At 43.3% G+C, this 15149-nt stretch overlaps 1 protein-coding gene across 1 annotated transcript in view; it reads left to right on the forward strand.

The window, feature by feature from the left end:
• The window catches only part of LOC147689499 (vomeronasal type-2 receptor 26-like), a 571238-nt gene that overhangs the window by 56898 nt on the left and 499191 nt on the right, over nt 1–15149 (forward strand). The window contains exon 2 of the mRNA XM_086939934.1: nt 3255–3546. Within this exon, the coding sequence (XP_086796060.1) occupies nt 3255–3546 (292 nt within the window). The remainder of the gene's footprint in view (nt 1–3254; nt 3547–15149) is intronic.

A 15149-nucleotide genomic window follows, 5' to 3' on the forward strand; every position in this document is an offset into this window, starting at 1 on the left:
ATTCTCTCATCATCATACCTTTACCCATTACCATTACCTTTGAGTATGACTATTATCTTATATAAAATACATTGTCTGTAGGAACCGCTGCTCCTTGCTGTATATTAGATACTCTGGTTCCATGTGAGTAGGATGGCCCTGGTTTCCTTGAACATGATAGCAAACCTCAGGGCCACCCAAGTTTAATGCAATTATTACACTCATTTATTGTCCAGGAGAGGGGTTGTAAGCCCTCCTGAGTCACCCTATACCTTGCTTCCATTGTTGCATAGGAAACCTTTAGGGGCATATTATCAACACTGGGCGATAAAAGTATTGCCGCTTTATCAGCAGGAAACTGCCGCTAAAGTGGCAATAATGGGCTTGATAATATGCCCTTGTGAATTCCCATAGAAGCCCAGGCTAGGTGTCTAATCTGGGTTACTATGGGAATTCTCAAGGGTATATTATCAAGCCCATTATCGCCACTTTAGTGGCATTTTCCTTCCAATAAAGCGGCGATAATTTTATCGCCCTGTCTTGATAATATGGCCCTTGGTTTGGTTTATCAGGTGTCGTCTGAGAGGCGCTAGCACAAGAGTCAAGATAAAACATAACTGAAATATACTTGCCTTTACGCTCCAACCCAGTTCTTCTCCCCCAGAAGCATCTGTTGACCAGTCATCAACACAAACAGAAAACCACCTCTTTATACCATTAGAATAAACCTTCAATCTGATCAAACTTGGAGTCTAACAGCTGCTTTGATGAGTACACCTCTAAGTACTGTGATGTAAAGCAACCCACTGGGAATACGAAAACCTAAAATGTAAACCCACTGTGCCCAGTCGCATCTTTAGAACAGTGGCACCGTCTTTGGTGATAGACTATATGTGGCAGCTGCTTCCAAGGGTGTTGGTAACTGAGGTCAGAGCGGGATCTGTCATGGAAAGAGGGAAGGACCCTGAAAGGTCATTAGCTCCTTGATCCAGTCCTGAACACTTTCTGCAACTGCTTTATGAAGGTTCAGCACAGGGTTCAGTTCCCAATGCAAAAAGAACAATTGATGGACAGAAGGCAGAACAATGTCACACATTCCCCCCAGTATAGAGATCTGGGCCCGTCCGAAGTGAGAGGGGCCACTGCAACATATCACAATTCTCTTAAGGAGAAGCCAGGGCCACTGCAGAGCGAGGCCCCTTCAGTCGAGGGAGCGGCCATCCATTCCAGGTGTCCCGAAGCTCACTCCAGATCTCTTGGATGTTCAAGTCCATTTTACTGGTTTACCAACAAACACAGGCACAAAAGAGTTGGCTATCTGTTCAGGGTTTACTCCGCCATTCCAGGTATGGAGATGGGTAATTTCAGCCCACCTCAACCCCACAGATGAGCCTGTCTTAGTTGCGGCAACTGCCATCTCTCAGGTGAGAAGGCGAGCCTCACAGCGCACGGGCAGTTTCCAGCCATATCATGGCTGTGTGCAGTCTTTAATGAAGGACATCCAAGTTGAGACAGGTCCTTCCCACAAGAAATATGTCCCACACTCATCAGGGAACGGACGGTCTTCAGCTGCCTGCGGCCGTGCGCTGACTTCATCTTGGTCTGGCATATCAATTACTGTGGTGGAAGTCAGCAGGCCTCTTCTGTCAACCATGTCTCCTCTAGGAGTGGGTGATACATTTCACTCTCCTGGCAGAGTCGGCAGAATTGTGGAGTAAAATAGAGTTCTGCCCAAATTCTGCAAACTGCTGCTTGGTGAATTTTTTTCTCACAGGGGCTCGTCAGTGGTCAATAGGCAAGCACAAGTGAGAATCGGTGTACCCTAGTGTGACTTTTGGGTGTTAGGACAGACTTTCCTAACATAGGCAGTCACCACAGGCAGAACAACCGTTTGCAATGAGAAAGCTGCCGCTTGAGTAGAAAATCTACTTGAGCTGCATCACAATCAACTCAAGCAGCAGCCCCCTCTGGAACACCCTGTGGCACCGTTTGCACTGATTTGTCAGTGCAGAATGAGCTCCCGGCACTGAACATCAATGTGAGCAGCATTAGCTGCCTATTTCCCCTGTTTGTATAACTCTATGGAACCTTATGGAGTTTACATGTACCTCAGTGGAATTCTGTGGAGTGAAACTCTGCGGAGATCCACCCACCCCTTGTCTCCTCCCCTGCCAGGCACAGCAGACACACTGACAAGGCTCTGCAGGGCCCTCCTCCCTCCGCAGGCTGTTTGTCGCTCTTTTCTGTCTATTCTTCCAGCTAAGAGCAAGCCGCAGTATCTGCTTAGGCTCTGCTGCCCCTCTCCCGGACGTGTCTCTGAACAGACTCACCACTGGATCGAAGAGGGGGCGAGAAAGGAAACCCATCGACTACCACTATATGCTTGCCCTGTCATGGCGCCGATCTCATTGGATAGTGGGGGGGTTGAGTGTGGGGATATGTGGGTAGCATCTTCCTTCCATGTCTCTCAAGCCATGACATCCTTTTTGATATTCCTGGAAGGCAGGAGTTGGTGGAAAATGTGTCATCTAAATGTGCAGTATTGTGGTACATTTACTGGGAGTTTAGGGGGTTGGTTTTTGTGAATGTTGCTAATCCCAGTGATCAATGAACATGAAATATACAAGTGAACACATTCGGTTTACCTCCCGTCATGAAGGTATGTTTTTAACCCAATATTTCTAAATGACTGAATCCTCATGTAGAAAAAGCCAGTCTAACTAATTTAATATCTAGTCTTTCACATTTTGTGTTGTTCTTAAGAATTTTGTAAAAATGCATGAAAATATTTGCATTTTTAAGCTTTATTTGATTGGTGAGACTTTTAAAAATAAAAATTCCATTGTCTTGTATGACTGTTATTTTTTACTGTAGTGTAACTCTGGTCAAAATACATTTGAGATATGTTTATCTGTAGTAATTTAGCCTTAAACACTACAACTTTACTACTGCTACTTTCTCCAGCACCACCTAATAAAACAGATTAGAAGGTGAGAGTAGCGTGGATAATGCTTTGCAGCAAACCGTGCCCCACCATCACGTAAGTAGATCCGCCAGTGTTGGCCAAGCTGCAAATGAATGAAGCGCTGCAGCAGTGTGGGGTGGCGAGAGTGGCATTGGGAGAAGGGGTGAGTAGATGGCTTGGTGATGGAGCCTAAAGGGAGAAGAGGAGCAAGGAAAGATATCTCTCTATTAAAGTGATGATCCAGGGTCAACATCTGCAGCAAGAAGACTCCTCATAAACCTGACCCTGAAACACATTTCTTTTCCTGCAGCACAACCACTCTGTATTTACGCCATTTCTTCGCCTTCGCTTTTGCAATTGAGGAAATTAACAAAAACACTGAACTTTTACCCAATATTACCCTGGGCTTCGATGTACATGACTCTTATGTCAATGAGATGAAAGCAACAAAATCTTCCATGAGTTTGATAACTGGGCGAGAAAAGCCTATTCCTAACTATGGATGTCGAAGCAAAGATTCTCTTGCTGCTGTCATTGGTGATCTATCATCTGCACCATCCATTGCCATGGCGACCATCTTACAGCTCTACAAGTACCTCCAGGTAAGTGAAAAGTTCCAAAATCTTGGTGACAGATCTCAATGCCAGGCCATTGACAGCAGAGGAATCCTTGAGGCTAGGGAGGTCTTACAATGTCAGACACTAGAGCTCGATCACAGGCACCCACTAGGTTTAGACAGAGCCACCTTTGAGGATAGAGAGATTTGTAATCTCAGACACTAGAGCTTAGATCACTGGGATCCAATAGCTCTGAACAGCAGAGCCACCCTTGAGATTTGAGAGATCTTGTATTCTAGGACAATGGAGCTTAGATCATTGGGACCCAGAAGGTTCAGACTGCAGAGCCATCCTTGAGGTGAGAAAGATCCTGTAGCCTCAGATATAAGAGCTTAGATCACAGAGACCCAAAAGCCTTAGACAACAGAGTCATCCTTGAGGTCAGTGAGATCTTGTAACCTCATACACTAGAGCTTAGATCAATGGGACCCAATAGTTTAGAAAACAGAGCCATCATTGAGGCTAGAGAGATCCTGTGACCTCGGGCACTAGAGCTTGGATCACAGGGTCTTAATAGATCAGATGTCTTCAATCTGTGAGGCGCGACCTCCAGGTGGGCCGTGGAGGTATGGAAAGGGGGTAGCGCACTTCATTTACTAAAAGAAAATGGCCCAGATGATTAATTAAAATGCTTTCATGTGCTGGGAAATCTTGGCCAGGCAGATAGCTAAACACGCATTTCTACCAGTGTTTTGCTGGCATGAAAGAAATGCAAATGTGCACAAAGAGTTAATCTGCAAATGTAAAGAATTTGGAGATTAACTCGTGCACATTTGCATTTCTTTCAGGCCGGCCGCACACTGGCAGAAAGGTGTGTTTAGCTGTCTGCCAGGCTTGATTTCTCAGGACAGGAGAGTGCTGTTGCAGTTAGTTGATCAAATCACTTGAAGCTTTTTGAGTGGTAGAGCTGCAAAGTGCTTGCGTTTAATTGTCTTTGTATTTACATAGTGCTTTCTATCCCTGAGAATGTTTTGAATAGACAGTTATGTAAAAAAAAATTGCATCACATAGGGTCTGGATATTACTAAAATCTATGGGCGTTTTTTACAATGAAATGGTGTTGGGCAGCTCCGCAAGTATGTTTGCTGCGCTGCCCGACGCCCATTCAAAAGTACAGGAATGGACTATATTTATAAAATAAAGGGCACTCCTGTCCTTTCTGTCGGCGCACAATTTGGTGCCAACGCAGGCACCCTTGCACCATGATACAAGGGTGTCTGCATTGTAGGCAGGATTGTTTTTGTGCAAGCCTTCCTTCGCAAAAACAACCCATGGAGGCCTTGTCCTCTTTCCATCTGTGCTGCACATAAAAAGAGGAAACAATTGAGGAGAAATAAAGATATTTCCCCTCATTAGGCATCTCCGGGGCAGCGTACAGTTTTGATGCATCCTCAGGTTTACAGATTCTTGTAAATCTGGGAATGTGTCAAAACCCATAGGAAAGCCTACCGCAACGCCAACGGAACGCCCCCTGATGCAGTGTAAGGCAACGCATCAACTTGCACTGCAATGCCTAACACCATATCTAGGAGGCCATGAAATTTCATGCAAAGTGACTTTTCGTGGCTTCGTAGATATGGGTCTGCTCTCTGTGCAACCAGAGCGTCATAAAAAATGACGCACCGGCAGGGCAAGGGGCTTATAAAGAAGCCCCTATATTCTGGAAGCAGAACATATACTTTGGAAGCACCATTTTATAGTAAAAGATTTTGCGAATTTTGTGGCGGTCTACCTTATACAGTGTGTAATGCAAGCATACAATAAAGACTTACATATTCACAGTGATTTCTGTCACAGGTTGTGACCTCATTGCACTAAAAATACACAGGTCCGTATTCTCCACTGCACCAACCATGATTTAATTCTGTGACTCTCTGGTTTCACACAGACTTCTGCAGGGCATTAACTAATAGAGGTTTCATAATTTATTATTGTGCATTTCCCACTGAGTAACAACTTTTTAAAATGTATTTATTATTCATTGAAGCTGCCCTTTATTTTATATGTAGCTACCGGACAGTGAAAGACCTAAAAAACATATGTATGTTTTAATTATGATGAACGATGTTCAGCTACCCCCAGTTCCATGCAGCTGTAAATGCCAAGCTGTGAGCATCCCATGAAATATAGTATGGTTTTCCTCAAATGTCATGTAATAAAGTATCAGCCCATACATTACAACTGTTATATCAAGGGCCACTGGAATTATGTGATTGTGCAGCTGCAGCAATTTTAGCATAATTATAGAGTTTGCCACATAATCCATCATCTGCCACATAATCTGCTGATAATAACAAAAATAAATATTTACTCAAAAGATTCATATGTTACTAAAAGGAGCAACAGATGTTGCCGCTCTGTAGAAGGTCTTTTGTGAAGCTGTACTGGTCACCTTTTTGTTGCTCATTGCAATATTTGTGTGTTAAACTGGTACTTATGAGGTGCAACCAGGTTCTGGAAATTTTTGTTGGGAGGGGGTCCTTACACCTAAAACATTTTGAGGAGTGATCTCGGCATCAAAAAGGTTGAAGACCACTGCATTAGATCTAGACAGCAGACTATCCCTTGGGTTATGACAACTGAGCCAAGAGAGGATAATGTTGTGTTGTCGAGATGTCATATGCAGTAAGATGGAGGTTGGACGAGGGATCAAGAGTGGTGCTTGTGCTGCTGGACTTGTCAGCAGCATTCGACAACCGTTTCCCACCCCCTCCTCCTTGAACACCTCCATTCAAAGGGCATCCAGGGCACAGATTTGGGATGGATTTCATCTTTCTTGTCCAACCGGACCCAGGCAGTGTTCACCCCCCCATTCACTTCAGAAAGTCGCCCGCTTCGGTGGGGAGTCCCTCAGGGCTCCTCGCTGAGCCCTCTCTTATTTAATGTCTATTTTCCCCTCTTTTCGATATCATCGCCCAAACTGGTATAAAGGTCACCTCCTACGCTGATGATATCCAGCTTCTGTTTTCATTTAATAGCATCTCCCCCACAACTTTTGATCCCCTAAAAAACTGCCTCCGTACAATTGCCCAATAGATGGACAATAATTTCCTAAGACTGAATGCAGGAAAAACGGAGGTTCTCTTTTTCCACCAGCCAACTCCTCTTGACCCTAACATCTGGTGGCCTCTTGTTTTCAGTGGCCCCCCTTTCCCAAAAGACTCTGTGAAAAATCTTGGAGTTAGATGGGACTCCAACCTCACTTTCCACCATCAAGTTCATACAGTCTCCGCTGCATGTCTAGCCAAGATCAGAATGACAAAAAAATCCATTCATTTTCTGCTCAGTAACACCAGGAAGATCGTAGTACAGGCGTTAATTACTTCGCACCTGGACTACGCCAATGGCCTTTATCCTGGTCTGTCTGTGGGGCTCTGTCATCAGCTCCAGACGGTCCAAAATGCGGCGGTGCGACTGGTTGGCTGTATCCCATTACGTGAGCACATTGCTCCCCACCGTCGTGAACTTCACTACCACTGCACAAAAGGGCAGAATTCAAAGCTTTGGTATTAGCTCATCGGGCCATGCAAGGCAAAGGTTCTGCCTATCTTTCCACTTGCTTGATCCCTTATAACAACATCAGGACTCTACGCTCCTCCTCAAAAAATCTCCTTACTGTTCCCAGATTTAGGAAAACCCGCTCAGGTGGGAAAACTTTCCCAGTGTTGACTGCGGCCCTCCGGAATAAACTACCTAACGCCATCCGGTTGATCAAGGATGAACAACCTTTCTGGAGAGCCCTTAAAACTTACTTGTTCTGCTGATCGCCCTCCACCTCAAATAACCATCTTAGGCAGCATGTAGTCACACAGGAGCGCCGGGACACCCCATTGGGGTAGCTGCACGCGATACCAAAATACACTAAATAAATAAATAAACACAGCACAAAGTATTATATATATATATGTTTTCACATTTTTACACATGAGTCATGAAATAACATGAAGTAAAAGCCATGTGAGTATGTGTCCTATTACGCCGACGATATCACATCTGCAAAGTCACTTATTGCGCACTCACCCTCCTGACATTGTGTCAAAATTTATGTTTTCCTCTCAAATACAGCATTTTTGATAATTACATTGTTTGCCCTCAAACACTGGCTTAACATTTTTGGAAAATGCACACTTTGCTTCTGTTAGACCACATGCGAGGGGCTCGGGGTAAGCATGGGCTACTGAGCCTCAGCTGTGCGGCTGAGGTAATTTCCCCCATGTCAAGTGGTGTACTCTATTATGGTTCTGTGAGGTGGAACAAGTACAACCCTGTCAGTACATGAGTGTCTGTGGTAGTGAAGGCTTCTCAGGAGGTCATCTAGGGTACAGCAGCCTCATCCCTCAATAACCACACAGCAGTGCCATGATTGCACGTGGTCGTTCAACCCCGGGCTTTACTTTGTTTATTTTCAGACGAACTACAAGTACTAATACTTTAATGGTCCTTGGGCTACTGCACCTAGGGTCCAGGTTCCCAACATCCCCTTTCCCAGGTGTCCGTCCTTCATGTAATTAGGCAGGTCCTCCTCCTCCATGTTTTAACTCTATTAGGCAAATATCAAGGCTTGGGTGCAGATGACCCCTTTGAATGGCTTGTGTGCTCAGTTAGCTCAAATGTTTGAGGCTCGGTGTGGATTACCACTCTGAGATGTGTGTGTGCTCCATTACCTCAAACGGTCGAGGCTTGGTTGCAGATTACCCCTTTGAGCACTTTGTGTGCTGGCTTACCTCAAACAGTCAAGGCTCAGGTATAGATTACCCCTTTGAGTAGTTTGTGTGCTCATTTACCTCACACTGTTGAGGCTCTGGTGCTGATTACCCCTTTGAGTAGTTTGTGTGCTCATTTACCTCACACTGTTGAGGCTCTGGTGCTGATTACCCTGTTGAGTAGTTTGTGTGCTCATTTACCTCACACTGTTGAGGCTCTGGTGCTGATTACCCAGTTGAGTAGTTTGTGTGCTCATTTACCTCACACTGTTGAGACTCTGGTGCTGATTACCCAGTTGAGTAGTTTGTGTGCTCATTTACCTCACACTGTTGAGGCTCTGGTGCTGATTACCCCGTTGAGTAGTTTGTGTGCTCATTTACCTCACACTGTTGAGGCTCTGGTGCTGATTACCCAGTTGAGTAGTTTGTGTGCTCATTTACCTCACATTGTTGAGGCTCTGGTGCTGATTACCCCTTTGAGTAGTTCAACTTCTATAAAAAAATGGTTAAATATTTTCGAAATCCCAGAACTTTAGAATCTCAGCTGCAGAGGTGGCTAAAGATATAACTTCACCTATCTGGTAATTGCTCTAGATGCAATTTTCAATTAAAGATCTTTGTCAAAATTTAGATCACTCCAATTTCAAAATCTATAGGTGGAAAACCAATAGAGTGATTGTAGTGTAGTTCCTAGTTTCCCACTAGGCCCTGCGCATTGGAATAACATAAACAGTAGTATCGACGTGGAACTGGCTATATTCCAGGCCTCCACTGACTATGCTAAACTTAATTGGGTTGTGTTACCAACTAGCTCAGAGGTCACTGGAAACTTTCTTCTCTGCATAGGAAGTGATCAGCTTCCTTGGCACAGACAAGAAGGGATTCAGTTTTCCAACAACCGTGCAACATGACAACTTTGCTCCTCAGATCAAGAGTCGATCTCTAGGGTCGTGTGAAACAATAGACATAGATTTCACTCAGTCAGTCTAGTGCAGTTTACTTTCACGGTATGTAGAGAATAGAGAGACGGGCGTTTATCAATAAAGGGTTAACATTTATTGAACAGTCTTTCTTCTCATACAAGAGAAATGTATTGCCACAATTGCAATAACTGTTATTATAAAAAGTACGTACAGTAAGATAAGAATTGCGAAATAGAACTGTAAAAGCATTGATATGGTTTCTTAGCCATACAATGGTTTAAAAGTAATAAAACATATATACAGTCATATATACATTAGGCTAACATACTCAACTGGTGCTTCTAACTAAGCCTACCCCGGTGTGCCTGACCTAAGCCTAACACGTGAAAAGGGGAGTAAGTAAGTAGCTTAAGTTAAGTTGGTTTTGCCAAGGTTTGTTTCAAGAATTCTCGTCTAAGGGTTTAGTCAACACCATACCTCTGAATAGAATGATGGAGGATTGGTATCTCCTTCAGGGGTCTCTCTCGATATCCCAGTCACCTGCGAGGGTAAACCGGAAGCGCCGGGACTGGATTTCTCTGCACGAGAAATGCAGCGGCTTCTCTCAGCGCGTCGGGAGGAAGGAGGGGTGACAGCGTCCGCGGGCAGCTGGGCTGGATGTCTTCGCAGAGGACGGCTGCACGGCTCCTCAAGCGTACTGAACCACAGTTCGCGCTGTAGCGGCGATAATGGTAATCAGTAGCTTCACCACCACAGGATAGCGGGCTGCAGCGACAGAGTGCTAGTTGTTACCAACACGGGGTCATGCAGGCAGCTGGCATCAGCAACAGGTTCGCTCATTGCTTAAGGCAACGTTGGTAATATTTATACCTGACAGGTGCCGGGTTTGACGCAAGTTTGCTGGACATAAGACGTCAATTAAAGATGTCACTAGGAAGTGACAGTTATCAGTTGCTCATTAGAGTTCCATTACTAATCAAAACATAGCAAGCGGGGATTTCCAGGTTTGCTAAGTTTTTATCTTGTTGAAGAACTCGGAGTGTTATCTAGGAATATCAGATAGTGACTGCTGCTCTGTCATTGCACTAATTGGTCGCAAAGGAAGTAGCAGAGAGTCATGCTGGAATGTGGCTCTGTTCGTGTGAGGCCAGAGATGACTTTACAGAAAATCGTACTTGAACGGTTATGCCAATATAGGGAATAAAAGGGCTTTATAGCCGAATAGGGGCATAAGGTCACAGTATCGATCAGGAACCTAGATAAGCACATAACACCCACTCCACGTATTCATGTCCATCAAAATTACTAAAACTAAGCAATTAGATGCATGTGTAATATTGTGTAACATAGCCCACCCCAAAATACATAAATGCATTCGAAATAGGCGTACTTGCAATACATGGAATTTCAGGTACTGTACGTTTTTTAAAGCATAGTAATCATTCAAAAGGTTATTGCATATAAAATCAATGAACGATTATGCAAAAAGAATTACACATGAAGTATCTCTGACAGAAGAAATGCGAGATAAATCATCACATAAAAATGCATTGTAATAACATGTGTGCTAGAGGCTGGTGTAATGTTGTTATGTCTCTAGACGTGTTTAGAAATAGAAGTGTGAAGCTTCTGTTCTCTAAGAATAGTTTTTACGTTAAGCAAAGAATTGTTCGTGCCAAAAAAGGTCAATATTAAAAAAATTGTCCAATTCAAAGAAAATAGATTTCCAAAGCTCCTGGCAGTTTTTTGTTGATCAAAACTGAAGGCCGAATTCAGAGTTCATGGGAACGCTGTGTGTCGGAAAAGCTTCTCAAAAGTTTAAAAAGTTATTGTTTCTCTATGGGAGAGAACATCGTATCAGACAGGCTCGCAAAGAATTGGTCTACAAAATCAGGTGATAGTTCAACCAAATTAGATAGCGCTGTAACTTGGCAGGTGTGAGAATGATTGCTGTCATCGAAGGCAGGACCAGCAATGCTCACAGAACGTTGTACCTGGATGATGTTGCTTTTGTCACTCGCTCCACTGTTACCACTTGGCTGTAGTACAGGAGTCTCCACGAATGCCGTCATCACGATTGGTAGCCGCTGGGGACAACACAATGCGTGAGCCGTTATTGGACTTAGCAAAGTATCGACGTCCATTGGTACTGCTGATGGAAGTGAAAGACAGATGTCCAACACGCATTCCTCGCCGCAAAGCATACACCGTAGCACAGGTAAAATGCAACTTTGCCATATCGGTCTGAATGAAAGGAACCAGGTCATGTTTAGATCTCTCAGCCTGGCCAATCCGAGGACGTTAGTTATCCTGTCCCTGTAGCGCATTGCTAGGATTGTCTCTTCCATTCCCATGGGAGCTATGTCTGAGCCGAGGCTTGCCATAACGTAGCAGGATGGTCAAAAATAGAATCCCTGCGATGAGTCCCAAAAATAGTGGAATACCACCAAAGATGGAGTGCACAAAATTAGGAAAGATTCCCAAAATTGCCTGGAAGGGTGTTAGCAGTCCCGTAAAGACTGTCTTAAATATGCCTGGGATGCTTGTTGCACTAGACATGTTAAGGAGTTGGCTAAACATTTCTACGAAATGCACGGGGCAATTTGTTGATAAAAGGTCATGGACCTCAGTAGCCGTCCTTGCGACTAGAAGATCATACGTCTCTTTAGATGACGTTATAGGCACTGTTGTCTGTAAAAGCACAGATTTCATTTTGCTTAATGTATCAATTCGTATAGAATAGAGATTCAGACGAGGCCAGAGGGGAGTCACTATGTCTGGAGGCCCGCTCGGGAACAATGCTTGCATACAGCATTTGACCATGGACGTTACTTGTACTAGATAACTTAGTCCGGGCGCGAGGCCACAGCACCTGTGATCCGTTCTAAGAATGTAACTCCCGTTCGAAAGTTGCATAAAGAAGGGCTCTATCTGAGTTGCAGGTGTGACTAGCTGGTGGCATGAGAGGTTGTTTGAATTTCCATCACATGCTCCGTGTAAATTAATACCCTGACACAAAAGTATACCGCTTAGTGAGTGTTTACAGTTGTCACCACTAAGAAATACATTTTTGTCGCTGTCACTATAGCAAGAATGAGTGTATGGTAATTTCCATTCGGATTTAATATATCCCTTACCCAATTGTTCATACTGGCCAGCAGGTATGTACTCAAGGCATTTATGAAATCGGAAAGTTGTTATCGGAATTGTGATAATTCCGTGTATTATCCATTCAATGACAGGGCTCTCTGACATTGTCAATGGTAATCTCTCGAGTTTCTCGATGCTCAAGATTGTATAGTCTGCTCCTTTCTGTGCCAAACTGATCTGTTTATCAGTAAGGTTAAAAATGGAAAATAATGACGTTGTGTTTATCAAACGCCAAGGCACATAGCCTGAACGAAGATTTTGGAGCGTCCAGCCTAGTTCTATAATAGAGCGTAATTGAGACTGGCCATGTTGTAACATTAGCAAATCTCTGTCTATCACATCAAAGGCAGAGGATACAATATTGTCCAAAGAATATATTCTGGAAGACAGAGTCATTAACCCATTGTCTACCACAGAAAGTGATTTCTCCAAATTAATACGATCAATTTCTCGTATTTTTTCAGCAGTTTCAATTTGCTTTACTTTCCAAGCCTCGTTGTAAGCAGCATAGATACTGGTCGCTATGAAACGCTTTTGACGCTGTTTGCGTGGTCCAAGAATGAAATCGCGCAAATCAGCACCATCTTTTAATAAAGACAAGTGTTGCTTAATTTCAGCCAGTGTGGATGTAGTTAGCCATTCTAGGCAGAGTTTCCCTACACTGTATGTTGTTATTATTCCTGGATGTTGTCTCTGGGAATATCTTGAGTCTAATCTGGTCATTATTAATCCCTGTGTTTTATTCAGGAACCTATCTTGACAGCTATTTGTGTCTGTAGGCCAGATTAACCATTTTTTCCAATCAGGATGTGTTCTGTTGAAATGTAAAATGTGTGACACGTCTAACTCATTATCTGCAGTTGCATTCTCAGCTATTGGCTTTGGTATAGACGGTGTTTTAAGGTCTTTGATCTTAGCTAGGCCAAGACAAGATGTTTGGTGTACAGTGTCATTTAAAAATAACATTTGTTCTGGTATCATGCAGGTTCTAAACAGTGCTTCTAAGCCTTGCACCTGCCAATCTTTTGTACCCCAAATTGTTTTCGTTTCAATATTATTTTTCCAATAATCAAAACCAAATGTCATCATTTTATCATAAAATGCTTCTGAATATATCAATTTAGAATTTGTCAGCATTGTTTTCATTCCTGTTTTATCTAACAGTTTATAATAAAACGTTTCTGCATCACTTGTGTTAAACCCTGAAAAATAATTGAATCTCTCAAAAAATGCTTTAGAACTGCTTTTAGGTGGTGTAGAACAATGTTCCCATTGATTATACATAAAAACATTTCTAGGCTGTGCAGATTTATGCAAGTAATGATCCCCATAGTGGGTATAACAGAATAATTGCTCATAACTAGATGAACCTTGTAAATAATCATGATCTGTGAATCTAGCTGACATTACTAAATCAGACATCATGTCATTAATACTGTTAAAGTCCCAATCATCAGAGAATGTACTTGGTGTCACAAAGTCACTTAAGGAAACCTTTAGTTGATGAGGATACTTCAGGATTTCGACCGGACCATAGATCTCATAGTCTGTTTTCTCCCATACTACCCCCACCAGGTATTGGAATTGCTGTGACATTTACTGTTGACAGTTCTCTTTTCTTCACGTGGGATGATCTGTGTGGTTTCAGGACTAGGTTGATGTTCTGACTTGCTGTGTCCATTCAATTGTAATGAACTTTCCTAAAATTAAAACTAAAATTAGGCAAAGTAGGAGTATGAATACCCCTGAGATAATCCAATGCTCAATAAACGGTGAATCCAGATATAGTTCTTTGATTTGTTGAAGGAGTCCTGTTGTATTTTCTTTAGAATACTTTTTTGTTTCTGGCATCACTTCGGGGTCGTTAAAATCTTCAGAGAAGTTGTCGAAGTTGATGAAATAACCAGAGGCAGTTCTGTCAATTGATGGGATTGTTCTTTCAATCTGTCTCTCGGTAGCACTTTCTGATGCCACATCATTGTAGACTGGTGTTGTTTCCTGACGAACTGTTTCAATCTGTGTTTCAAGAGGCACGAGTTCCATAGCATTATTGCATAGTCCTTCATTGTGCACTGCAGGCTGATCGAATGTGATGAGTCTTTCAGTTTGAACCTCTTGGATTGTTGCAAGTTTGGGTATTCTGTTGTTTCTTGGGAGTCCACTGGGCCTACTGTTGATTATAGGCCACATGCTTGTGGTTTTACCAGATCGATGGATACGATTCTGTTCTCCTTTTTACCAGCAAGGGGCGGTAGCACAACTGATCTTGTTCCGGTGACTGCTAAGACAGGTACTGCTTTTCTGTAAGAAGGCCCAAATTCCTTCTTCACCGCGATCTTTTCTCTGACTAGATCCCCAATCTTTGGAATCCAGACAGGCCTTGCTGGGGCTGTTGCGGGTGGTGCCTCGTCAGTGGTACTTGGCTGTTGCTTTAACTTTATGTTGCTTAATGATTTTCTTGTTTCATTCAGTTCCTGTAAAACAGCCAAACGGTCTTTTACATCAAAGTGCTTTGTTTCTTCTTGTACCACTGACATCTGACTATCGAGGTCCTGAACGTTCATTCTAATTCCGAACAATAGTTCGTATGGGCTGAAACCTTTTAGAGAATTTCTTGGCATGTTGTTAAGACTAGTCTGGACACTTATTAAATGTTTGACCCACCCAGCGCCTGAACCTAATACCTTCGCTGTTATAGATTGCTTTATGTCCCGGTTTTTTCTTTCTACCACACTATTCCCTTCGGGATGCGACGGACAAGAATACCGCAACCCAATTCCCATGCTGGCCATGGCCTCCCTATAAGCTCGAG

The sequence above is a fragment of the Lissotriton vulgaris genome, chromosome 10 (assembly GCF_964263255.1).
Source record: "Lissotriton vulgaris chromosome 10, aLisVul1.2, whole genome shotgun sequence".
Classification (NCBI taxonomy): Eukaryota; Metazoa; Chordata; class Amphibia; order Caudata; family Salamandridae; genus Lissotriton; species Lissotriton vulgaris.